The sequence below is a fragment of the Arvicola amphibius genome, chromosome 6, assembly GCF_903992535.2.
Source record: "Arvicola amphibius chromosome 6, mArvAmp1.2, whole genome shotgun sequence".
Taxonomy (NCBI): domain Eukaryota; kingdom Metazoa; phylum Chordata; class Mammalia; order Rodentia; family Cricetidae; genus Arvicola; species Arvicola amphibius.
This window is the reverse complement of record NC_052052.2, coordinates 795197-822619: the sequence shown is the minus strand read 5'-3', so window position 1 is coordinate 822619 and position 27423 is coordinate 795197. Positions and strand designations below refer to the sequence as shown.

The 27423-nt window shown below is 43.1% G+C and overlaps 1 protein-coding gene across 5 annotated transcripts in view; it reads left to right on the top strand.

The window, feature by feature from the left end:
- Gnb1 (G protein subunit beta 1) overlaps positions 1–24231 on the top strand; it is a 59933-nt gene extending 35702 nt beyond the window's left edge. For 2 of the 5 annotated variants that reach the window (XM_038333139.2, XM_038333140.2), the window contains 9 exons: positions 357–395; positions 1908–2014; positions 7736–7799; positions 10523–10685; positions 16459–16525; positions 18268–18469; positions 20466–20682; positions 22208–22323; positions 22513–24231. In XM_038333139.2, the coding sequence (XP_038189067.1) occupies positions 357–395; positions 1908–2014; positions 7736–7799; positions 10523–10685; positions 16459–16525; positions 18268–18469; positions 20466–20682; positions 22208–22314 (966 nt within the window). In that variant the 3' untranslated portion in view covers positions 22315–22323; positions 22513–24231. Of the gene's footprint in view, positions 1–356; positions 396–1907; positions 2015–7735; positions 7800–10522; positions 10686–16458; positions 16526–18267; positions 18470–20465; positions 20683–22207; positions 22324–22509 lie in introns of all 5 variants that reach the window. The other 3 variants (XM_038333142.2, XM_038333143.2, XM_038333141.2) reach the window with 3 other exon arrangements.
- The last annotated feature ends 3192 nt before the right edge of the window (positions 24232–27423 follow it).

Here is a 27423-nt window from a genome sequence, read left to right as displayed (position 1 = left end):
ATTCTCAAAGGGAAGGTTTTTGGCCTGGATAGCTAACTGGTCTTTAGCCTGTTTCTTTCCTTGCAACTCCTCCTGCTCTCACAGAGGCTGTGGGAAAGACAGAGCAGGTGTATGTGGGCTGCCTGTAGTTCCAGTGTGGTAAACTCTAGGGCTGCCTGTAGTTCCAGTGTCCCCAGAGTTCTGTGGAGTCTGCATGTCTTATGCAGGGTAAGAGATTGTGAATCATTTCTGTTGTGACCTGAACAAAAGAATGCTTCATCATGCACACTGTACTTTTGCTCCTGAAACCATGGTAGAGAAAGTCACTCGTGAGGTTGAAAGTGAAATATAACTAATTCCTATCTGTTATTTCATAGGATGCTCGTAAAGCTTGTGCCGATGCGACTCTTTCTCAGGTAAGAAACACTTCCAGCTGTCAATTGTTCGTAATGCAGTCTGGTGTGGGCTGTTACCTTCATGTTGAACTTCTGGAATGAGTAGTCTGTCCTGTTGGGTGGGGATGTAAAACCACTACCAAGACTTTTCATTTGGAAGTTGGTTCTGATGGTAGGTAGGCAGTGAGGACCAGTGAATGTTCTTTAAATGAAAATGAGATTTCTTCCACATGACAAACAGTTTTACTGTCAGACGCATGTCCAGAAGAATCAAACTGATTCTAAAGCATGTACAGGGCTAATGGATGACGCAGTGGGTAACGTGTTCCTCCCACCAGTTCAGCACTGTGTTCAGTCCCTAGGGCTCACATGATAAAGACGCGTGTGCTGCTCCTCTACCCCAATAAACAAAGATTCATTTTAAAAGTTATTGAAAATACATATGACCGTCAGCTCTTGCTGTGGTGAAGCGCTTTGGCTAAAAGTAACCTGGGGATGAAAGATTTATTTTGACTTAGACTTGCTTCTAGGTCATAATTCACCATTGAGTAAAGTCAGGCAGGAACCATAGGAGGAGCATTGTTTACTCCTCACTTTCTGAACAGCCAAGGATCATCTGCATAGAGGTGGTATTGCTCACAGTGGTCTGAACCCTGCTACATCAGTTGACAGTCCAGACAGTACCCCACAGAAGATTCTTTAACTGAGGTTCTCTCTTTTTGGGTGATTCTAGGTTGTGTCAGGTTGACAATGGAAAGTTACTAGCACAGTGAACACCTGTCCACCTTCTCTTGGGAATTAGATGCCTGGCCCTCAGACCTCATAGACACAGTTGTTGCTTTTTTTTTTAAAAAGTGAATATCCATGACTGGGTGAAAGTATGGTTTGTATATTAGCTAAAGATGGTGATAACTCATAATTTAATGAAGCAATAATAAAATTATGACTTTTCTATAGTAGTCACATGGGGTATACACTCTTGATCTTTTAAAATATCTTACTGTTTGTACTGAAATGATATGGGATACCACAGTGCCTTCCCACTGGGTAAAGTGGTGAGTGGCATAGGCCCCGTGGTACGTAAGTGTTTGATTGCTGCAGTATATTGCTAATAGACATGCTGTATGTTTAAGGGGATTCACACAGCAGGTACTACAGGATGGACAGTTTAATTGTGCTACTTAAGAGCAGGTGCAATTTAATGTTTATAAATTGGCTTTTGGAGAGACGGCTCAGCAATTAAAAATATTTGCCACTCTTCTAGAGGACCTGTATTCTGTTTTCTAGCACCCCCACAGTGGCTCATGACTGTCAGTAATTCCAGGTGCAGTCTCTTTTCTGACCTCCTAGGGCTCCTGCATGCACTTGGTACACCCAAACATTCAGGAACACACCATACACATAAAATATTCTTTTAAGTAAATAACAGGATTTTCCATTCAATATTTTTTGATTCTCAGTTGATATTCTGTACTGGAACGCAGGTGGAGAGTCTATTTGCTAAAGTTAATCTGTACTAATTTTATTTTTAAGATCACAAACAACATTGATCCAGTGGGAAGAATCCAAATGCGAACCAGAAGAACGCTGAGGGGTCATCTGGCCAAGATTTATGCCATGCACTGGGGCACAGACTCAAGGTATGAATTGGCCCTTCCAAAGCAGTGCTTGAAATGTTAGCTCACTGCTAGGATTTCTAAATGACAGTGGTTAGAAAGTTGAGTTGGTGTGGGCGTAGTGGCACACACTTTTAATCCCAACACTCAGGAGGCAAAAGTAGGCAGATCCTTGTGAGTTCCTGGCTAGTTGAGGCTGCATAGTGAGAGAAGGTGGGTTAGAAAACTTGTTCCATCAATTGCCCGGCAGCCAGGTCTAGGCTGACAGGTGCATATTCTCTATTCAAATCTCCATTTCACTGGCTTATTGCACCACTATCTTTCTCATGCCAGCACCGGCTTTTCTTCACCCCTCCCTCATCTTTTAGATTCTGGATCACAGTTTTCCCAGCTACTCTGTTGGCCGTGTTGTAATGCAAAAATGGGACGATGAAAGGTAAAAAGATACTAAGTTTCCAGCAGCAGACTGGTCCCAAAAACTAAATGTGGGCTTCCAGTGGTCTTTTCGTCCTCACTGGGAAGCTGTACGGAATATAAATTAATGGCTGTCTTTATCCTCCCACGTGGTCCTACCTTCTGCTTATTTATCTTTTACAGTTTGATAACTACCGTTTATTGGACTTCTGGGTCTTGCCGTGTTTTACACTGACAGTGAAACATGGTGCAGCATGGCTTGTGTGGCTGCAGCCCTTCCAGACCCCACCCCTTCGGGCCTTTTTTTCTCTTTTCCCATATTCTGTTACCAGAATGGAATTTTTGCTTGTTATTTTCTTTCTTTCTGAAATGATCTGCTGTAGGGTGTAAATAGCTAGAGAACAAACGATTCTATCTTTAGTTCTCCACAGGGTCCCCATACAATTGCTGTGCAGATGAGTGCTTTACGTGACCGTTTAATGATGGAAGCAGTCTCATCAGAAAAGAAAAAGGGCGTGGGGTATTGCCCTCTTCTCAAAGGGTTCTACTTCAGTTAAATAGGAGTATGTTTCAGAGATCATGTATGCATTGTGTTGATGCTGTTAAAATTAAGAGTAGATTTATCCATTGATTGTTTTTGCAGTGCCGGGCATTGAACGTATAGTCTAGGCAATTGGTGTACCACTAAAGTACATGCCCAGACCAAGAATAGATTTGTTTTTTGTTTTCGAGGCGGGGCTTGTCCATGAAACAGCCGTGGCTGTCCAGGAACTCACTCTGTAGACCAGGTTAGCCTCAAAGTCAGAGATCTGCCTGCTCTGCCTCCTGAGTGCTGGTATTAAAAACTTGCTACCGAGAATAGACCTTCAATGTTCCCACTACAGAAAGGTTCTAAACATGTGAGGTAACAGCTGTGTTCATTTACTTCATTCAATCATTCTGTAGTGTAAACATTAGGCAATTTATGTAGTCCATAATTGTCAATTTAAAATAAAGGTCATTCAGAATAAATAAGTAAAATTAGAAAATGATTAAATTCAAAGTTACCTTTTAATGATTTATAAAATTAAGTATGAAAATGAAAGAAAATATTCCTACTGATAAATTCATCAGAAAGTGCATTATCAAAGGTAAGTGGTAATAGATAGATTGTAATCTCTGCTTTTCTTCCATATGCGAGAACATTGCAATAGCTGTGCTTTGGTTGGTAGCCCAGGGCCCTGGACTGGGAAGACTGGGGTGTTGGGAAGGTGTGCTTCATGCAGGTGTGTTCAGAGACCTACGGACAAGTGTGTGGCCTGAGCAGTAAAGGGCAGTTGGGGTGAGATGAAGCCTGATATTCCATCTAATCTTAAGCATGAGTTTGCCTTGAAAACCATGGGTCAGAAGGAAGGTGTGTGTATCAGTGGGACCCCAGATTTAGGGTCATGATATTCTTGTGAACAGGGAAGGCTCATGGGTGGTTTTTAGTCTGTTTTCTTTCTTGGGTGGTATAGAAGGAGTATGACATGTTTTTCTTTTTTCTTTGAACTAGACAACATAACCCTGAGACTCTCAAAAGACCAGTCAACAAAGTAGAGCTGTTACTTGCCTAGCATGTACTAGGCCCTGGGATATTGCTAGTATTGTGTAACTGGGAGGTTGGGGGTGGTGGTGCATGCCTATAACCCCAGAACTCAGCAGGTACAGGCAGGGGGAATCACAGAAGCTCAAGATCAGTCTTAGCCACATAGCAAGTTCTGGGCCAGCTTGGGCTACATGAAACCCTGTCTCACAAAGCAAATAAAACCTTCAGATGACCATTCTTTCTGGCTCGTCAGTGGTTGCATCTTAAAATCCAAAGTAGCTCTTTAGGGAGATGTTCTGGTTATGTATTTCCCCTCCCCCTTACATAGTCTTTATATTTTTGCCTTCATAGTAAAAGGTTATTGAGCTGGGTATAATGGTAAACACTTTTAGTCTGGGTACTTCTGGAGTAGAGACAGGTAGATCTCTGTGAGTTCAAGGGCAACATGGTCTACATAGGGAGTTTCAGACTCTAGGACTACATATTAGAACTATATCAAAACGGAAAGAGAAAGAAAAGTTGTTATAATTTTTTTTTTTTATATATAACTCAAAGCTGCAGTTCATGACTGTCCTTGTTCATTGTGGTAACTGGCAATTTGATTTTGTGCCTATGTGGACTGGGAAGTTGTCTGAGTAGCTAAGAATTCTTAGAGCACAAGCTTGCAGACCTGAATTTATATTGCTAGCAATACATAAATAAAGGACATTGAGCCAGACCAACTTTTAACCCCAGTGCTGTAGTGGGGTGGAGTTAGAATGCTTGATCCTACCTGGGGGGGAAACATTCCAGGTTCAGTGAGAAATTCTGCTTTAAAGAAAGGAATTTTTCAGAGAATGAACGAGCAGGACAAACAACCTCTTCCTTTGGCTTCTGAGTAGGGATGTACATTGTATGTATGTATGTATGTGTGTATGTATGTATGTATGTATGTATGTATGTGTATAACTTGTAATATTCGTAATGCTTTCCCAGTCCTGTGGGGTTTTTATCTCTCTCTCCGTCCCAAAGCCTGGTGAAGTCTCTTTGGTTGGGTCCTTCTGTGATTGCCACTTTCTGTTCCAGGCAGCAATTTAACTGGTTCCCAGTTTCTTTGTTTTTTCTTTCTCCCCCCCCCCACACCCCCCACCCCGAGACAGGGTTTCTCTGTAGCTTTGGAGCCTGTCCTGGAACTAGCTCTTGTAGACCAGGCTGGCCTCAAACTCACAGAGATCCGCCTGCCTCTGCCTCCCAAGTGCTGGAATTAAAGGCTTGCGCCATCACCGCCGGCCTTGGTTCCCAGTTTCTATCTCTGCTGGAGATCAGAAAGGGAAAGACTTCAGGTAGCATAGTGAATTGTGTTGGTTCCTCCAAGTTACTTGACCTGAGATTAGAATGTGTGTCTTCTTTCACCTTCTGGAGGATCAGCTGACGGCTTAGCATAGTCTTAATTCCTCACTGAATCAGCAATTACTGAGCTCTCTGAAGGTGACCTCTTAACTCGGAGGATGAGCTACTATAGATGTCTCTTAATACCCTTGCTCAGGTCCTCAAAAAGACCAGCAGAAATAGAGTAGCTGAGGGCCCTTATATTGTCCTGTAGAGATAGTTGAAATCACCTTAGTTAGGTGGCCAAACATGGGTAGAGGAGGTGGACTTTAAGCACCATAAAAGGGGAGCTTGAGCAGCTTTCAGCCTTGGCTACACAGTATCCTATCTCCACAAAAGTAAAAGAATCATCTGAAGAGTAAGAGATGCCTTAGTAGTCAAGAATTTGCCTTGTATGCTCAAGGCTCCAGGGTTCAGTCCTTAGCACCTCATAAAAAAAAAATTGTGCCAGAGGGCTCAGGTACAGTTCATTGGTGAAGCACAATTTCCTGTGCAGGAAACCATGGATTAAATTTCTAGAACTAAAAAGAAAAAGTTGTAACTAAAAAGCAACAGGCTTAAGTTTCTGTGCCCAGTTTAGTTCTGTGATAAATTCTGTGACACAGGATTGGAAGGGATTTTATACCTTGTCACATGTGTTGTTCTTTTTAGAGAAAGTTTATTCATCAAAACATGGCTTGGCTTTAATGCAAGTACTTTAGGAGCAGACAACTGGACTCTTAAGTTTGAGGTCAACCCGGTCTACATAGTAAGTTCTAGGACAGTCAGAGCTACATTATAGAGAGATAAATAAATCTGCAAACATGATTTGATTAAAAGGACTCAGAATGATGTAGCTGAATTTTACCTCAAGTCTTTGATCTGCTTCAAAAATCCAAATATACCCTAATATACTTATAGCTGAAATGTCTAGAATTTAAATATGTGTGTTTGGATTAAATATGTCACTATCATATTGAAAAGTACCTCTGGACCTGGAAGAACCTCTTGCTTTTCCTTGAAATAAAACAGCAGATTCTCTTAGATCCTGTGCCTGAGTAGCATGGGGCCCAGAATTCCTCTCACCCAGATTGCTTTTTAGATAACTTAGATTTCTTTGCCTGCTAGTCTTGTTTTCTTTTTGCAGTATCCTTTCTTAATTCTGCAAATACAGAAAGCAACAGATTCCAAACTTAGCACAGCTGCCCTGAAGCAGGACTGAGTTACAAGCGATTCATAATTCATGATAGTTGGTGGTCCTGACCATGTACAGTTTGTCATTTGTCATCTTTACTACCATGGAGGTGGAGACACCTTAGTTTTATGGAGATTAGCATTTTAATTTGATCTCAGTCTGGGAAGTTTTATGGTATTGTTTCTTTGTTTTCCTTGGCTTTAGGGTATAGAATCCGGGCCTCAAACTTGTTACTTAGTCAAACTTGGTCTTGAACTCTGAGTCATGGTGTCTCCACTTCCCACGATCTTGGATTACGATGTACACTACCATTCCAGTTCATGGGGTGTGTTCCGGTTCGCTTTCTTTTTTTTTTTGTTTTCTCAAGACAAGTTTTCTCTGTGGAGCTCAGTCTGTAGACCAGGCTGGCTTCAAACTCACAGAGATCCACCTGCCTCTGCCTTGCAAGTGCTGGATTAAAGGTGTGAGCCACCACCCCCTGGCTCAGTTTGCTTTCTTTTGGTAAAAGCAAAAACAATTTGGAGAAGAGTTTATTTTATTTTGTAATTTTAGTTCATCGTGTGAAAGGAATTCAGGGCAGAAAACTGAAGACAAGAACTGAAGCAGAGGCCTCAAAAGACTTAGTTAGCCTACCCCAGAACCACTGCCCAATGATGGCACTGCCCACATCAGTTATTAATAGGAAAATGCCCCCTAGGCTTACCTATAGACCAATATGGTGGAAGCATTTTTTTCAGTTGATGACTCTAGAGTGTCAACCCACAAAAAAAAAAAAAAAAAAAAAAAGAGAGAGAGAGAGAGAGAATAAAAACAAACAAAAACAGGACAGAATGTTTAAAATGGTTCCTGAGTGGGGAGTGTTTCAAACTTTTTCCATAATATTCAGGTTTTCTTCGTATCAGATGGAACAAAACTGTATCCTAAATATTGGTATTTAGGGCTCTGGACCAATCTGTGTATCTAATTTAGCTTGGAATTAAAAAGACACCTTGCAGAATTAAGAGTAGAGGTCAGTACCTCTCAGGTGATAAGGGAAGAACTGGTAGTCTGACCAGCCAGATGTCTCTAGGGCTGAACTGTTATCTGAAAACCATGGTGTCACATTGGTCAAACATTTATATCCTCCTTTTCTTAGTAAGTGTATTTGATCTTAAGCAAATGTAGTTTTAAAGCTCTAGTTGGATATCACCAAGATTTGTTTGCTTCCTTTTTCTTTCTCCAGGCTCCTTGTCAGCGCCTCTCAGGATGGAAAACTCATCATCTGGGACAGCTACACCACAAACAAGGTAGACAATGCAAGATTCTTCCCTGGAACACTAACAGTCTGTTCCTGCCAACTCAGACGTTTTCCAGTAAGGATGTTCTGAGGGTGGTGGAAGAGCTCATGCTGGTCCTGTGCTTGATGTGCTGCTGTGCCCTGGTTACTGTCTTAGCCTGTAGAGAGGAGCGGGTGCATCCTTGTGTGTGTAGCAGAGCTGCGTTCCAGTTGACTTCTAGAATACTGAAATGTAGATTTCATTTAATTAGTTTTGTTTGTTAAATAAGATATAATCTTAAACATAAAATAATAAAAATAAATAAAATTTGCCAGGCGGAGGTGGCGCACATCTTTAATCCCAGCACTTAGATGGCAGAGGCAGGTGGATCTCGGTGAGTTCAAGTCCTACTTGGTTGACAAAGTGAGTTTCAGGACAGCCAGTGCTGTTACACAGAGAAACCCTGCCTTAAAAAAACAAAAACATTTTAATTGAGGATTGGGAATGTCGCTCAGTGGTAGAGTACTTGCCTGTCTAACATAATTCCCTGGGTTTGTTTCCCAGAACCACAAAAAATAAGAACAAAATGTAACTCAGCACACTGGTTAAGAGTGTGATTCTAGTTACTAAGGAGGCCAAGGTAGGAGGGTCTGGTAAGCCCAGAATTTAAACCCACCCTGGGTAATTTAGCAGAAAAAGAGAAGACATGGGTACTAGGTAGAATGTTTGCCTGATAGGTACAAATCTCCAGATTAAATCTTTACTTCTCTGATATTAAAATAAATTATACTGGGTTTGGTGGTATATGCTTGTAATTTAGCATTTGAGAAATAAAGACAGGAGGATCACATATTAAATATCCTTATCGCCAACCAGTGGTGGCCTCCCCCTTAACTTGCACTCCCCTTTAATTCCAGTACTCAGGAGGCAGAGGCAGGAGGATCTCTGTGAGTTTGAGGCCAGCCTGGTATACAGAGGGAATTCAGAGAAACCCTGTCTCAAAACCAAACAAACAAAAGTATTATAAACAGAAAAACAGAACTCACTTAAATGCTGAATAGGTGTAGTGGCCATTCTGTAATTTCAGCATTTGGAAGACAAACAAGGAATCCCCCAAAACAAGCTGGCTAGCTACATTAGTCATATAGATGCACTGTAGATACAATTGTGAGACCTTGTCTCAAAAAATAGGTAGATAATGGGTGGGGAAGAGTCCCAACATTAGCCCCAGCCCTCCATATCCACCTGTACTGGCACACACACAAACACACACACTTTTAAAAATAAGTGCTGGGGCTGGAGAGATAGCTCAGTGGTTACGGCCACAGGGTGCTCTTACAGAAGACCTGAGTTTGATTCGCAGCACCTCACAACCATCTGTAACTCCAGTTCAAAGGGGAATGCAATGCCATCTTCTGGCCTTACCAGGCACTGCACTTGCATGCTTAACATGTTTAAACAAATGCTCATACACATAAATTATTCAAAAATAATTGAATGCTGTCTTCTTCAGTCCTGGTAAGGTAAATAATCTAAAATGGTTATGTTTTCCTAAGAAATACTAGTTACATAGAAGAAATTGTTGAAATTCCAACAACTCTATCTAAGCAAGATTAATTATGATACCAATGTACAGCTTGGCGCGCTCTCTCTCTCTCTCTCTCTCTCTCTCTCTCCTCTCTCTCTCTCTCTCTCTCCTCTCTCTCTCTGTGTGTGTGTGTGTGTGTGTGAGAGAGGGAGAGGGGGAGAGAGAGAGAACGGATGAATGAGTATGTCATGTCTCCTAAGCTCACTTCTATTTGAGGTTATCTTCCTGCCTCAGCCTCTTTAGTGCTGGGATTAACATACATAACTATGTTTGGCTTTTTTTTCTTTTTTCTGTATTTTCTTTTTTAACTCATGGCCATTTTGATAGAATTAAAGGGTGGCGGTGGTGGCACATTCCTTTAATCCCAACACTTGGGACCCAGAGGCAGGAGATTTCGTGAGTTCCAGGACAGCCAGGAGTTACTCAAAGAAACCCTGTCTCGAGGGCTGGAGAGATGGCTCAGTGGTTAAGAGCTCTGCCTGCTCTTCCAAAAGTCCTGAGTTCAATTCCCAGCAACCACATGGTGGCTCACAACCATCTGTAATGAGATTTGGTGCCCTCTTCTGACCTGCAGGGATACATGCAGGCAGAGCACTGTATACATAATAAGTAAATAAATTTAAAAAAAAAAAAGAAAAAAGAAACCCTGTCTCGAGAAACTAAAAAAGGGTATTGTGTGTATGTGGGGGGGGGGGCTAAGTAATTCCTTAAAAATCATAACATCCTTCCCTCTTTAAATCATTAAAAATATGAGTATAATTTGCTTTTGTCATTGAGATGGTCTCTTACTGTATGTAGCCCTCAAGCTTGTCATCAGGGCTGGTGATAAAGAGCTGAGTTCAATCCGCAGAACCGATAAGAAAAACAAACGTAAGACCTTGTTCTTCCTCCCTTGCCTTCCGTGTGCTAGACCAGTGTAGGCCATCACACCCATCCACTAGTTAATTTTTTAGTTCTATTTTTTTTTTTTTTTTTTTTGGGAGAAAGTCTCACTATGTAGTCATAGCTGGCCTTTAACTCAGAACATAGATCAGGCTGACCTCAAACTCAGAGCTCCACCTACTTTACCTCTTTATGCTGGGATTAAGGACACCACACCCCGCTGTCTTTAAAGTTACATTTCCTGGACTTAATAGTGCTTCCTGTTTGTGTTCTTGTTCCTTAGGTCCATGCCATCCCTCTGCGCTCTTCCTGGGTCATGACCTGTGCATATGCTCCTTCTGGGAATTACGTGGCTTGTGGGGGCCTGGATAACATCTGCTCCATTTACAATCTGAAAACCCGTGAAGGGAATGTGCGTGTGAGTCGTGAGCTGGCGGGACACACAGGTACACATCTCATCTCAACTTTCCAGTAACATGTTCCTTTATTTGTTGATCATGGTTCAAGTAAAAGTATGTGCTAAGGGCCAGAAATTTTCTAAAAGTGAAGCCAAACTAGGCTTAACCTGTCTTAACTTGTAAGAAACCTGTAGATTGGGTACTAAGCCGGTTTCTGAACTCCCAGCTACTGTATTCTCTTCGAACAGTTGGCAGCCACCATTCTTGTTTATCAGCACGCCAGCAGTCCCTCCGTCCTCATCATGTGCTCATGTGCACAGCCTCCCTGTTGTGAGCTGACTGGTGCTCTTTCAGAGGAGACGGAAGAGAATCTTTGGTCCATTCAGGTCTTTGGAATGTGGTCAGCATTAAAATGTTGGGTGCAGACTGTTTTGCCTGGAATTAGTTCACACTACATTCAGAACACATTGCATTTCCAAAGAAGAAGCCCTGTCATAGTATGTTTTTCTGTTATTTCTGTCCTCAAAAGTTTTGTTCCTCCGTGGGTTACAGACAATGCACCACCAGGATCCTATTCACCACCAGGCGAGACGTTACAATCTTCTACATTTGTATTTTCTATGAATCAATGAGGAAAGGTGTTAAAATAATTATGGGAGTTCTTACTCCTTTTTTAAACATAGTGTTTTATGTATATTTGATCATTTGTTGTATCTTCCTAAATCATTGGTTCGTTTGTTATGATCAGTACCCACTCTCATATAATACTCTGCTATGAATCCACTTTGGGTTTTTTTTGTTGTTATTGTTGATTATTTTTCTAGTAAATTGTTTTTTACACGGCATGGGTTTTTGTTTTTTGTTTTTGTTTTCTTCTTCTTTTTTTGGAGACAGGGTTTCTCTGTATGTAGCTTTTGGAGCCTGTCCTGGAACTAGCTCTTGTAGACCAGGCTAACCTTGAACTCAAAGAGATCCGCCTTCCTCTGCCTCCTGAATGCTGGGATTAAAAGTGTGAGCCACCACTGCCTGGCAAGTCTTGGTTTTAATTCCATTTAAAGTCTGCCTTTAGGAGCTGGGAATATAATGCTCAGCTGTCATGCATGCAGCCCCTTAATCCGAGCATTTAGGAGTTGGAAACTGAAATCAGAAGTTCAAGATCATCCAGCAAGTTTAAAGCTAGTGAGAACTACCTGAGAGGCTATTTTTTTTTTTTTTAAACAAAAGCAAGTGGTTGGGAGAAGCCCTCTACCTTGTAAATATAGTTCTTTTTTGTTGTTGCTGCTTTTTTGTTTGGTTTTTTGAGACCGGCTTTCTCTGTGTAGTCTTGGCTGTCTTGGAACTCACTCTGTAGACCAGGCTGGCCTTGAACTCACAGAGGTCCACCTGTCTCCACCTCCTGAGAGCTGAGATTAAAGGCGTGCGACACCACTGCCAGCAGTAAATTCATATTTTACATGGTTTCTCCTTGACTTATGATGGGGCTGTGTCCAGAAATCCCTTGAATGTTTAAAATGCCAGCCATTGAACTATGTTGATTATGTCTGGCCTGCCATATATCCTCTTCCTCACTTTATGTAGATCAGGTGTTGGCCTGGAACTTACAGAGATGTTCCTGTCTCTGCCTCCTGAGTGCCGGCACTAAAGGTGTGGACCACTGTGCCAGGCCCATATGTGGACACTCCAGGCTTCCTGTCTCCCATTCTCACAGGCCTGACTGAGAATTTCAGTTCATTGCTGTTACCCAGCATCTTGGGAAGATCATATGGATCTCTTATTGATAAGTCAGAGAAAGAATAACATTCTTCACTAAATGCTGGTTTTTATTGATGTACAATAGAAAAATCCTAAGTGTTTACTCTGTGGATATGGTTGGAGTTGATGCTGTACTTAAGGCTGGTACTCTCTCCCTCTGTTTTTCTTCTTCTGTTCCTTTTTTCCTGCCTTCTTTTGTGTTACTCTCTGTATCTCAGACTGGTTCCTGCCTCTGCATCCTTTTCCTTCTGTTCCCTTAGTCCTATAATCCCAAGTGTGCACTGCCAGCATGGGTATGGGGTTCTGTTTAAAGAGTTGCATAGTCGTCTCACATTCACTCAAGCATGGGCATCATCTCCAGTACTGTGTATTCCTCCCTGAGGAATGTGTTTTCTTCTGGTTTTCTGTCAGCCTGAAAGCCGTTCCTTAGCATGGCTTATAGAGTGCTCATATCCTTGGGAAAATGCTTCATATTCCTTCATGGAGCCTAAAGCTGTGAATTATGCCAGTCCTGTATGTGATGTTTTTCTTGTATATTCATGTCTGTTCAGTGAAGTTCAAGTTACAAATTAGATCCAAGAAGAGATTAACAGTAACTTTAAGAAGGTAGCACAATTACAGCAATACAATGTAACAAATACTATTTGAGATTTAATTTTTTTTTAAATTTTGTTTTTGTCTAATGACACTGGAAAGTAAATTTAAATTTCTTGTTTCTGGAATTTTCTGAGCAATAATTTCAGCCTAGGTTTCCGTTGGTTAACTGAAACCAGGTGAGGTTACAGTGGTTAGGGTAGGCTCTTGGTGAGATGTCTTCATTTTTTGAAAAGATCTGTTTGCCCTTTGTTCTACATTTAAATGTCTTTTATTGTGTTTATGTGCATGGGGCAAGGTGGGCATCGTGCACATGGAAATCCAGGATAATTCTATGGAGTTAGTTCTCTCCTATCTCTACGTGGGTCCTGAAGACCAAACTCAGGTGTCACTGCAAGTTCCTTTACCCACTGATCTACTTATGACCTCTGTGTGGTGTGTGTATTCATGCGTGTGTGGAATTAAGAGGACAGCTAGTGGAAAGTTGATTCTTTTCCATCATGTAGATCCTGCAACTCAAGCTCGGGTAGTCAGGCTTAGCAACAAGCACCTGTGCTCACTGACCCATCTTGCTGGCCCTTGACTTTTATTCCTTAAGGATATGTTTCCTGGACTGAAGGTGTAAATCACAAACAATCCCACACCAGTTTGGAATTATGATTAATAGAATGGTTATTTAAAGGGGAAAAACTTACAGATCACCGTCCCAGACAACAGCCCTCTGCGCAATCAGGAAGGGAGTCTAGTCGCCGGAAGCAGAGCCGGAAGCCAGAGAGTGAGTGGAGGGCAGTTGCTGCTTTTTTAAAGGAGAGACCACGCCTCAATGGGCTGGTATCTCAGCAGCTATTGGCTGAAGGAGCAGAAGGAGCTCCCGCAACACTGGACATAGAGAATTTGGATATGTGGCATTCATTGTGTTTTGGCTTTTGGTACCCATAAATTTTGTTTTTGTTTTGTTTTGTTTTTTGCTAAATTGGTAGAATTTGAGCCATGTCTTCATTTTCCTGGTGTCTGTGGGCTGTAAGGGGTAAGTTTCTTCTGCTTCCATTTCCTCCTGTGTTTGTTTCTGGCCAGGTAAGTTCAGTTGGCTTGGTCGTCAACAACAGACAACAGCTGTGCTTCCTGTCAGCCTAGTCATGGCCTGCATCTGAGGGAGCTCACCTGAGAGTAGATGCAAGACTGCAAACCATGCTGGCGAGGCACGGAAGGATGGTCTAGATAAACTTGGTGTCAAACAGTCTCCTCGATTTGAGAATCTTCCCTACACACATAGAAGTTTTCTGTCTTGTTATTTAAAGCAAGATCATTTCTCGTGTTTCTGAATGGTTATAAAAGCTAATTGTAAAATGTCTACTTGCGGCATCTGATTTGAAGTCTGTCTTTGTGGCCCCTTTCCCTCTTGAGTAAAGAGGACAGTTTGCCTTCTTAGTGAAGTAAGTCTGAGTTATGGCTTTGGCATTTTAACTGTTATAACAACTCTGGATTCCATTGTGTTCCTCTGAAATTTTTGGTTTCATCAAGAAGCACATACACAGCAGCAAAACTCTTGTCTGTCCTCCTGTCACTTAGTGTCTGTGTGGGTTTGCTGCTGCCCTGTCTGTGTGCTTTTGCTCTTAACTATTAGAGCACCTGGGTGTGTAACTCAGGACTCACTGAAGGCTGCTGTAGCTCTTTTCAGTGATAGTCAATGGTGCTTCCCGTTGCTCCCAGGAAATCCTGGAAATGGATCCATTGGGTTCATAGTAGAGGAACATTCAGTATTACTACCTTATTTATGTTACTGTTTTTTAAATTTACCAGTAGAATACATATTCTAAATTATTTTATTGAAAACAATTAGCCATGCATGGTTGCACGCACTTTTATTCCCATCACTCAGGAGGCAGAAGCAGACAGATCTCTGAGTTGGAGATCAGCCTGGTCTACAGAGTGAGTTCCAGAACAGCCAGGGCTACAAAAGGAAACCCTGCACCCAAAAACAAACAAATAAACAAACAAATAATTCCCAGCACCTGGGAAGCAGAGACAGACGGATCTCAGTGAGTTCAAGGCCAGCCTGGTCTACAAAGTAAGTTCTAGGACAGCCATGACTCTCTCAAAAAAAAAAAAACCAAAAAACAAAGAAAAGAATGAACAGTTATGAATGCGTGTGCATGTATGTATACAGACATAGATAAATAGCAATATATATATTTGAAGATTTATTGCCTGAATACTATTTTCGAGGAGACTGGAACTAAGGCCTAGATTGGTCTCCATGCTAATCCCTAGGGACTTATGGAGAGCAAGTGGAAACCAAGACTCAAAGCGGCGTCTTTGATAACTTGAGTATGGTATCCTTGGCTGGAATATTCTGGTTAAAGAGGACCGCAATTTGCCCTTCTGATGAAGCATGACATTGCCCTTCAGTATTGGAAGCTGGTAGAGTGAGTGGCTAAAACCCTATCTGGATTTAATTTCTTCATCTAACGAGAAATTAAGATATTTTACATTATTTATAAACACAGTGATTCCCCTGCCCCTGACGGGTACTAGTGACCTTAGATAATAGAAGAAAAGATTGTGTCTCCCTGTAAAATGTGCTCTGAACGTCACAGCTGGGAAATTGATGACTTATTTCTGTTTCCATCATTTCGGTGTCCCTCTCCCACTTGCTTATCATCGCAGACTGGAGCAAAGCCCAGATGCTTGCTCAGCTTCCCTCCATGTCATCCCAACAGGCACCTGTACACAGACTCCATATCTGGGAAGTTCTCATTGTCCTGGTTCCTATTGTACAACTTTATGTAACCATTTATAATTTGTCTTGTTTGGCAGATTTCTCCATTCCTCTCTTGTGAACTTATACCACTTACTTTCAGTGACTTAATTTTTTCATCTCTCTCAGAATTTTTATTGTATTTTGAGACAGGGTCTCAACTGTCCCCTACTAAATCCACAGCTTCCAAGAAATCTGTCCAGTGTCAGCAGAAAGCAGAAACATAGCTTTCCATGTAAGCTCCATGTCATAGCTTTTGAGAAAGCGAGCCCAGTAACCTTCCCATGGGTATTTCCAGTGTTCTTGCCATGGAGCTGCCTGTTCTGCCTTCTCTTGCTGTTCCTCTTGGTTGATTTGTTAACTCCTTCCCCAATTCTATTACTGTCTTTCTTCCCCCTGGGCTCTGAGCTCCTTCATGTCCCAGCTGGCAGACAAATGAGTATAAAAGGAAAGGGAATCCCTACCTTAAAGTAGAAAGGCAGATCCAAGAATTCAAAAGTATGGCTTGCTCCTTTGTGCTGGGCAGGGGATGGGTCTGTGAAGTATCGTCCCATTGTCCTGGTTTTGGTTCGGTGTAGCTGTAGTTTCACCCACACTGTGATAGTTAGTGCTCCTGTCACAACCAAAACAAAAGTTGTATTTCCATTACCATGGTTTTTACATTGAGAAGATCATGAGATTGGGGCTTGCTAGTCTTCATTTGGGTCTGTTTTCCAGGTTATCTGTCCTGTTGCCGGTTCCTGGATGACAATCAGATAGTCACCAGCTCTGGAGACACCACATGGTGAGTACCTGGCAAGGCAGAGAATGAGGCCTGAGATTCCCTGTTCTTGTTCACACTATTAGGGTGAGACTTTTGGGAGATAGTTCTCATGACTAGTTAAGACTATCTTTATCTGGGCAGTGGTGGTGCACGCCTTAGAGACAGGCGGGGTGGATCTCTGTGAGTTCAAGGACAGCTTGCTCTATAGAGCGAGTTTTGGGACAGCTAAGGCTACACAGAGAAACCCTGTTTCAAAAAAAAAGACTATCTTGAATTTGTTTATGGCTGGTGATTTATAAACAAAATTGCTATTCATTGTACTGTCTAGGTATACAAAGTTTAGTTTTGAACAGAGAACTAAAATATGGATATTTAATCTGTAGTCATACAAGAAGTACCTGCTTTTCTTTCCTTTTCTCCGTTTATCTTTACGTACACATATGATGTTTTAGAGGCCTCAGGCCTCTGTTTCCCTGTGAAGCCAGCTCAGTACATGGTGAGCGTGAGTGCAGCCCTGCCCTGCTCTGCCCTGCTCCGCCCTCCGTCTCCGTCTAACATTTGTTCACTGGGATAGAAGCACAGTCAGTGGTTTCCTTTGTTAAATAACAAGATGACAGATAGTTATTTTAAGAGAGTAATTTTAGTCTTCAGCTACCCTTGTGGGTTTTGCTGGTCACTGGAAACATTCCTAGAAATATCAACAGCAGTAATTTAAATAGCTATGATTTATTAGAGTGGTTTACAGGCCTGCTGGTCCAGCAATAGCTGTGTCTCTTGATGAAATGACCAAGAGTCTGGTAGTTGTGAAGGTGGATCTGTCTACCATGGAAACCTGGAATATATCTTAAAATCAATAAAGGAATGCCTCAACAGCAAGATAGATAAGCTCATCAGTGAGGGTGAAGACTCTCTGTCCTTTTATGTGAGCTCCCACCAGATTTAGGGTGGGTCGTCTTCCCACTTCAAGTGATCCAGTCAAGAAAATCCTTCACAAATATGCCTAGCTGCTTGGGCTTAGCTGATTCCAGATGTAGTCAGGTTGACAATGAAGATTAGTCATCACAGATTTCACATGGTGATCATTTTCTTGGTTTGAATGTATGAGGCTTTTGTGTTCCCTGATTCTTCCTGTGTCCCTCCTGCCTAGAAAAGATAGCCTGTATTGTTTATATTGAAATTGACTGATTGGATTTCTGATGCTAGGCTGAGCCAGGCTTTCTGGTAAGGTTGGCAAGAACTGGCAGCTCAGCATGCAGTTGCTTATGCAGGTTGCAGTGAGAAGTAGCATATGGCTGTCACTTTAGAGCCGACTCTTGTTTTATTTAGTCCTGTTGATGTTTCACCTTTTAGTACTGTCAGGCCGGCCCTTGGAATATCATGTTCATCCATGAGGACCATCTTTGCTTTATTGTCCCTAAGGAAGGGGAATTCAAGCAACACAGTTGCTCTGAGCCATAGATTTTAACTAACAATTCCTCCCTGGTGTCTAGGAAGGTGATAAATGGGGGTGCAGAGGGAATGATATAGGAGAAAAGGCTCTTCCCTTACAGGCCTTAGCATTTCTACTGCCCTTGAAAGGTACATGTGTGATAAAACCTCACATGACCTGCTGTAAAAGGACAACCACCCCTTTGCTGGTGTGAGGTGACCTGGAAACAAGCCCCTATGTGCATCTATACAGTTGTTTCTTTCCTCAATACAATCTTATTACAGACGTGAATGTGTCATGTGTGCTCATACCTTGTCATTTGCTCCTGCTCCAGTGCCCTGTGGGACATTGAGACTGGCCAGCAGACGACGACATTTACTGGACACACTGGAGATGTCATGAGTCTGTCTCTCGCTCCTGACACCAGACTATTTGTCTCTGGTGCTTGTGATGCTTCAGCCAAGCTCTGGGATGTCCGAGAAGGGATGTGCCGGCAGACCTTTACAGGACATGAGTCTGACATTAATGCCATATGTGTGAGTTTAAATTATATCTGCATTAGATAAAATTAACTTATTTTTTAAAGTTATTATTATTAAACATTTAATTTTTAGCTAGACAGTGGTGGTGCATGCCTTTAATCCCAGCACTCAGAGGCAGAGACAGGCAAATCTCCATGAGTTCGAGGCCGGCCTGGTCTACCAAGGTTCCAGGACAGGCTCCAAAGCTACTAAGAAGCCCTGTCTCAAAAAAACAAAAGGATTTATTTTTAGGGGCTAGAGAAGATAGTCTCTTAGTTACTTTTCTGTTGTCTTGGTATAGACCATGATCAAGGTAACTTACAGAAAAAAGCATTTAATGAAGGCTTACTGTTTGAGAGGGTGAGTCCATGGCCATCATGTGGGGACTGTGGCCCCATGCAGGCAAGCATGGTGCTGCAGAAGTAGCTGAGAGCTTGTATCCAGATACAACCATGAAGTTAGAGAGATAAGGAGAGAGCTAACTGGGAATGGCTTGGGCTTTTGAAACCTGGAACCTTCAACAATGGTCACACCTTTTAATCCCTCACAGACAGTTCCACCAGTGACCCAAACACAAGAGTTTGTGAGGACCATTCTCATTCACACCACCACAGATGCCTTAAAAGCAGTTACGAATGCTGACTGCTCTTTGGAGGATCTGCTTTAATTCTCAGCACTCACAAGGATCTGTAACTTAAGACCCAAGGGATTTGTACCCATAAGATGCAAGCAAAACACCTGTACACATAATACATACATACATTTAAAAATAAATATGTGTATGTCTGTGTGTGGTTGCATGCATTTATGAGTACAAGTACCCACAGAGTCCAGACACAAAGGTGTTTGATGCCCCGGAGCTAGAGTTAGGCCATTACGAGTCACTTGTTGTGGGTACTAAGGAACCAGTCAGACTTGAGTCCTCAGCAAGTGTAGTAAGTGCTCTTAATTGCTGAGCTGTCTCTCTAGTCTTTTCCTTTTTTAAAACAATTTTTAGGGTTTTTTTTGTTTGTTTGTTTGGTTGGTTGGTTGGTTTGTTATTTTTTCCTCTTTTGGTTTTTCGGGGCAGGATTTTTTTGTGTATCTCGCACTGTCCTGGAACTCGCTCTGTAGACCATGCTGGCCTCAAACTCAGAGATCCGCCTGCCTCTGCCTCCTGAGTGCTAGGATTAAAGGTGTGCACCACCATCGCCCGGTTAATTTTTTTTTTTTAATTGTTTTATTGTTTTGAGACAGTCTGTTAATACAGCACAGGCTGACCTGGAACTCAAAGTCCGACCATCTCTCCCCCCGCCCAAGCACTGAGATCACAGGCCTTTGCTACCACACCTGGCTTGTGTTCTTTACAAATACAGCGAGAGTCACAGGCCAGTCAGCTGAATTCTGTGCTCTGCATTTGTTTCAGACATGGAAGGGACTTTAGGTGCTAGCTCTGCCCCTTTCCCTAGGTTGGCCAGTAGTTTAGGGCTGAGTACATCAGTGTATCCTCTGCTAGCCAGGGGTGTGCAGATTTAAAGCCTGCTTTCTTGCTGTAGCATCTCCTTAAGGGATGAGTCTGATTGGCTGGATTAGGGATTTTGTTTCTTTCTTCACAAGTCTCTTGTGATAACTAGTGGCCGGGGAACAGGAGCCCTATAGCAGTGGCTCATTCTCTGGCTTTTCTGTACTGAAGTCTTCCTGGTGACAGTGACAGTCCATGAGGACTGTGCCAGAACTCCCCTAGTGCATGCCCCATTCACTCTCCGATGCCATTCCTGTTCTTGTTGCAGCTTCAACTTGTTTTCCTTTCTGCAGCAGCCATGCCACTAACTGCATTAACATCGGTTCTTACTGAATTATTTACCTTTTTGTCAGTATATGGGCTAGAACTTGATATGTACTTCAGGTAGACCATAAATTCACTGTGTTCCTGGTACCCTATTGACTATGCAACGTACCATGGTTGATTACTTTTCCCCACCCCCACCCCCTTCAGTGCTTGCACGTGTCTTGATTTGCCTTCTCCCCCTAGTTCTTTCCCAATGGCAATGCCTTTGCCACTGGCTCAGACGATGCTACGTGCAGGCTGTTTGACCTCCGTGCAGACCAGGAGCTCATGACCTACTCCCATGACAACATTATCTGCGGAATCACCTCTGTTTCCTTCTCCAAGAGTGGCCGCCTCCTCCTTGCTGGGTACGACGACTTCAACTGCAATGTCTGGGATGCACTCAAAGCTGACAGAGCAGGTCAGTAGCCACATGGTCTTTCTGTGTTCTTGGACAATGATTTGATTTCCCCCACTTCCATGTTTGTTGTTTGGTGTTTTTTTTTTTTTTTTTTGAGACAGGGTTTCTCTATGTAGCCCTGGCTGTTGTACTCACTCTCGCAGCACTTGAGGCAGAGGCAGGTGGATCTGAGTTCCAGGATAGTCAGGGCTACACAGATTCTGGCCCTCGGCATTATAGACCAGGGAGTGCCACGCACCGCGGCCCCAGTCTGCGCTCTAAATGCTAGACCCCAGTTCGTGAGCTTCGGGAAGGGAAGGATGGAGGTTGAGAATACTCACGCAGAGATAGACCGACATGCAGACCTTCAATCACTGGTACCGAAAGCCCTCTTTATTAGCATCGTGTAGGCTTAAATACACTGCAGTCAATGGTCAGCAGGTGAAAATCCCATCCTCTGATCCTCTAAACTAGGCACAGCTTCTAGTAACTTCAATTAGAAGGTGCTAGGAGAGAAAAGCAGCTGAAGGCCAGGACTCATTAGTCCCAACAAGGGAGGCTGACCCTGAACTGCAGAGACCCCTAGCCCTTATACGTAGTTAGTACATCATTAATTGCAGGAATTGAAAGTTTCTTCTGAAGCTTCAACCCCTTCTCTGGTGGAAATGAATGTATGGGCAATGGTGTGCGATGTGATAGCTCCAATGTATCAGCTTTAGGTTCTGTATACTCATGTGGTCAATTGCTTTGAGGTTAGGTTTTTAGATTTTTTAAGATTTATTTTATGCATATGACTGTTTTGTCTGCATATACCACATGCATGCCTAGTACCTGCAGAGGTTGAAAATGGGATGTTGGAGGCCAGCGTAGTGTACAGAGCAAATCATGGCCTCCAAAGCTACACAAAGAAACCCTGTCTGAGGGGCGGGTGAGGGAAATGGAACGCTGGAACTGGAGTTACAGATAGTTGTGAGCCAGCATTTTGGTGCTGGGACCAAAACTCAGGTTCTTGGCAAGAGTAGCAAGTATTCTTAGCCACTAAGACATGGATAGATTCTTAACTGTAGTTTGTACTCTGTGCTTTGGTTTTGTTTTTTGAGACAGGGTTTCTTTGTGTAGCTGTGGCTGCCCTGGGTCCTAGCTCTGTAGAACAGGCTGGCCTCAAACTCAGAGATCCACCTCCTAGTGCAGAGATTAAAGGAGTGCCACCACCACCAGGTTCTCTGTGATTTTTAAGCTTCTGTGCGTGTACAAAAGTTAGTACAAGAGGGTCTGGGTTTCTTACTCTGCATTTGTGTACTTGTGCATGCCACCGTGTTATCCTTTTGTTCTTGTTAGAAAAGAGCATGTTATGGTTGGTTGTTCTCTCAACAGATTTGGCCATTTAACTAAGGATAATTTCCACTTGGACAAAACTTTCTTCCTCCGTGGTGTCCTTCCCTTGCTCTCTTAGGTGATGGCTGTAGAAGAGTCTTGGAGTGTTGTCTGTCAAAATGAGCCATCCTGTTCTTGTTATAGCATCATATGTTTCTGATGATATTTCCAGGTGTTTTAGCTGGACATGACAACCGTGTCAGCTGCTTGGGGGTGACTGATGATGGCATGGCTGTGGCAACAGGGTCCTGGGACAGCTTCCTCAAGATCTGGAACTAAGGCCAGTAGGTAATGGAGTTACTTGTTAGTGTAGCTAAACATACTTCTCAGGGCATGAAGTTTCCATGCACGGCTTGCAAATTAACAAAGATGTGTTGTTGACCTGGTATTGTAGTGATGACCCATGGCTCAGAGAGGGCAGTGGGAAGAGCTCAGATGTTTTTCTTATGCACTGACCCCAAGCTCTGTTGACAGCAGCAGGTGGATGCCATGGTGACTGGAAGACCATTCCAACCTTGGAGCGTTACAGCGATAGCATACCCTATCCAACCATACTAACGTGGACACCCACACCTCCCCTCAGAACTTCAAAAGGGCAAGATCTTTTTTCCTTCACTTATTGCTGAAACCAAGAGCACAACTCCCATTAAGAGAAGGATCTCTGTGCTGTAAACTAAAACAAATTGTGCATTCCTTCCGGGGCCATTGTCTTTGTTTTCTTCTTTTGTCTTGGGTAAATTTTAAAAGGAAATACTACAATAAAAATGTTAACCAGAAGGTAACCCTGAGTGTGATTGTGAGACAGACACGCCTCTTTACTAGTTCATTTGCATTTTAGATCAGTGATCCTGTTCTGTGGCATTCTGTAATTGTTTCTAAATACAAGTTATTTGTAGCAGGACTTTGGAAGCATTCACATTTCTTTCTTAAATATATTCCTTTATGTTCAGTAACTAAGAAAACCAGAGCCCATGGTAGCCTCTGATTTGTCAGGGATGCAGTTTTATCCCTGGCTGTTTTGTTTTGTTTTTTGTTTTTTTTTTTTTAAATCTCATGTCATAGATGACTGTTTCGTACAAACACGGCATAGTGGAAGAAAAACATTCAGAAGCAAAGTAGCCAAGCACATGATGTGACGGCCACAAATGCTTTATTGGAATCCTTCCCCTTTGCTCAGCAGTGAACTTACTCCCAGCACCCTTCCCTCCTGACTTGTCCTCCTCACTGTCTAGTTTCTTCTCTTACCTTGGGTTTCCTGTGAAGTTGGAGGGAAGTTTGTAGTCATGTGACACTAGCCGTCCTGCCCCTGCTGTCAGAGACTTGTTCTCCAGAGAGGTGCCTGTCCTGTGCTTGGATAGTCAGTTGGTTATTTGTGTATGAAACCATGTACAAATCAATGTTTTGAAAATAATGATCTCAGACTTTCTAAGTTAAATTTTAAACAATTTGATTGTTTGCCATATTGGGTGGGTTTACTCTTAGAATCGCATGCTGTAGAAATGCTCTAAAGTGCATATAGGACTCAGTCCTTAGATGTTCTTTTTCTTTTAAGAAATAACCTCTTCAAGTTGTACAAGTGGCGGCTTTGTCCATTACTGTTGCTATTCTGCACACATATTGGAAGCAGCAAGCGCTTTACACGCTTGAGTAGTGGGATAAGTCACTGTTTTCTTTACTTTAAAAACAAAACAAGCAGTCCTGTTGGGAATGATTGCTGTTGGATTCAGGAGGGGAGAGGGAAAGCCGCTCTGCTGCCTCTTTGCCACTTCCTGGAAGCCTGCCTCCATGGAACAGCCTTTTGCATCTGAGGCGACAATTTTCCACCATGCAGATCCTCGTGGTTATCATCTCAAGCCATGTTCAGCAGCAGCGTTTGGACAGCAGTGTTCTGTGGGCCCTCCCCTCCCCTGTACCCTGCACCCCTCATAGCAGTAGTGGCTTCGCCATCCTGTTTTCTGCAGCGTCCTGTACAAAACTGTGCTGTGACTGTGCGGTAGGCCTGGACCTGGCAAAGAGAACACAGCGAAGCCCCTTCTCTTCCTACCAAACAACTCTGTAGAGCTCTCTGCACCCTGTACCCTTTTCACCTTTTGTATTTAATTTTAAAGTCAGTGTACTGCAAGGAGGCTGGATGCAAGATAGATACTATATTAAACTGTACTGTTATTTAAGATGTAATAAAGCAGTTTGACATGAGGGACTCTGGCGTGATGGTTATTTGAAGGTCAGTTTCAGTGTGTGGAGGTAGCCACATGCACCAACTGCTTACTCAACTGTTACATAACATCATGGCTGAGGATGCTACCACATACCTGTAATCAACGCTCAGGAGACAGAGGCATGTAGTGATGAGCTTCGGGCAGGCTTGCTTTTCATCCCGCCTGGATCCCACACAGCTAGCTTTACACCCGAAATAACACACAAATTGTATTCTTTTAAACACTGCCTGACCCATTAGTTTCTAGCCTCCTTACTGGCTAACTCTCACATTTTGATGAACCCATTTCTAATAATCTGTGCAGCACCACAAGGTTGTGGCTTACCTGGAAAGATTCAGCATGTCTGACCTGGTGGCTGGCTTCATGGCGACTGTCTCAGAGAGGAGAGGCATGGTGATTGCCTGAACCATCTGACTAACTTCCCTTCTTCCCAGCATTCTGTTCTGTCTACTCCACATATCTAAATCCTGCTCTATCAAAAAGCCAAGGCAGTTTCTTTATTAACCAGTGAGAGTCCTCCATCAGAGGCAGGTGGCTCTTTGAGTTCGGAACCAATATGGTTTACTTAGTAAGTTTCAGAACAGCCAAAGGAATATAATAAGAGAAAATATGTCTCAAAAAAAGGGGGGGGGGGGCCCCAGTGGTCTGGGCCAGCTTTTTTTTTTTTAAATATTTATTTCTTTGTTTATTACGTATACAGTATTCTTCCTGCAGGCCTCATTACAGATGATTGTGAGCCACCATGTGGTTGCTGGGAATTGAACTCAAGGACCTTTGGAAGAGCAGGCAATGCTCTTAACTACTGAGCCATCTCTCCAGCCCCTGGGCCAGCTTTTTGAGACATTCCCTAGATGCTGTACATCTCAAGCCTGTGGAACAATTTGTTTTCTAGGAACCTTCAGTATCTGGGTTCTCTCTTGCATCTCCTCCTCTGGCCTCTCTACCAATAAGCTGCTTTGGCTTATTCTTCCTGTTTTCCCACTAAAATATCTGAGGATCTTCCTCTCTGAATACACTCTTTACTTCTAAGCAGCATTTCCTTCTTAGTCAGTAAAGGCCGCTACATCTTGAAGGAGTGAGCATCAACCCCAGAGGTATTAAAATAAAGCTCAGCTGCCATTCCTCCAGCATCCAGTCCACTACAGTGCCTAGTTCTAGACTGAATGTGAGTTTTAAGATTATAAGAGATAGGCTGGGCATTGCTGCAGTGCCTAGTTCTAGACTGAATATGAGTTTTAAGATTATAAGAGACAGGCTGAAGAGGTGGTTATTCTTCCAGAGGACCCGGGTTCAATTCCCAGCACCCACATGGCAGCTCATAGCTGTAACTTTAGTTCAGTGGATCTAACACCTCACGCAGAATGCAGTAAAATAAAAATAAATTTTAAACGCGTCTTTTAAAGGAATGACTATAAAAGATAACTTTCATCCTCAGATGCCCTATGTACTAACTGGGCCAAGCTTCCTTTGATTGGGGGTGGTAAGTAAATCAGTCCACTTGCTCGGTGGTGCCCCCTTCAGAAGAGACTACCCTAATGTTGCAAGCTGTGTGGTGTGGTGATTGGCGGGCTGAGCAGATGGGTTTGCTTAGCATAATACTCCCCCAATCTCCCTGAAGTAAATCTCTTCTTCACAGACAAATCTTTGCAGGCTATTACTTATCCCGATCCCCACTGAGTGCAGAGCACTTGAAAATTCTTTCTGAGCTAGAAGGAAATACTGGTGAGGTTGACCATACTCCTAACACTGCCTTCTTTATGTTTTTAAGAATCCGTATCTTAACCTGTTTCTACCCTGTTCTCTAGCAGGCCCAGTGGAACCAGGGCACTTCTATCTCCACCTCAGAGGACTGGAGGTTGGCTGCTTCTCAGTCAGCTTCAAGGCTACTGCACACTTTAAACATGTGGACAGCAGTACTGGCCAAATAGCAGTACAAAGAAAGGCCCTTGGGCACAGGCCTTTTCAGACCAGGCTGGATGCTCAGGTTTTCACAGCTCACATTCACCACTAGATACTACTTATGCCTTCAGGTGTGCCTGGAGGTTCCAGGCTGCCCTGTGTGTGGTCACACAAGCAGCCAAGAGTTGCTGCGAATTATTTCTCCTTGGCAGCAGAACTCCAATTGTGTTGGCCTGTAAAGGGAGCCACCTTACTTGTCACATACAGGCTGGGAGCCTAGCAAAGGTCCAGGAGGCTGAACAGGCCTGGGACCAGCCTGCTCACACCACTGTCACTTTGCCCCTTCATGCTCAGTGCAGCCCGCCGCCACCACGAGTGCTCTGTAGACTGCTTCCTACTGCTTGAGATTCCAGCAGCCAGTCACCTCTGCCTTTCGTCACAGGATGATTTTGGCCAAGTTATTTGTCCCCAGATCCCCCATGTGAGAACGAGTGAGTAGCCTGGCAGGGATTCTATGAGAACAAAGTTCCTGGTGTGTGATTCCAGCTGGTGGCCGTGCAGCCTAGACTCCTGAAGTCACTGTTCCTGAGTACCTTAGGAACTAGGTCCTCAGCCTCTACATGCCATACCAAAAAGAAAGTGCCTGGCTGCTGCCCCTTTCTTAATCACTGATCAGGTTGGAGAAGGGGTAGTGTCCACTCAACCCACTCAATAACGAGACTGTCAAGTGGGCTATTGTGGACACTAGCCCCTGATGATGGTCTTTGCCTATGCCAGGTGATCACTAGTGGATGATGGACAAAGTAACTGGCATCTCATGACACTAAACTCTCCTCCATAGTAGACTCTCTTCTGGCTACCTGTCACCTACCTTTTGGATAGTGTATAGCTGTCATTAAACTATCACACCCTGATCAGATGAAACTTAACTTCCCACTTAGTACAAGTCCCCCTTTAAACCTGTGCCTGAGAGCTTCCCTGACAAACACCCCATCACCCTTGTGACAACCTGACCCTCCCCATTCTTTCCCTTATCCTTTATCCCTAAAGAGACTAAAATCCAGGTGTTGGAGGCCTGAAGCAAAAATGTAATTGCCCTGATTTCTTCCTGGTACCTCACCCCATGTGACCTTTGATCTTGCCTCTGGCTATCCCCAGACATTGACTCAGTGTCAGCCCTGTGGTGGGACTGAGGTGGTTCCTGAGTCCTCAGAGTTTGGTGGGGCCCACTAAGAAATGACACAATGTCAGCTTTGTTACTTCCTCTGAA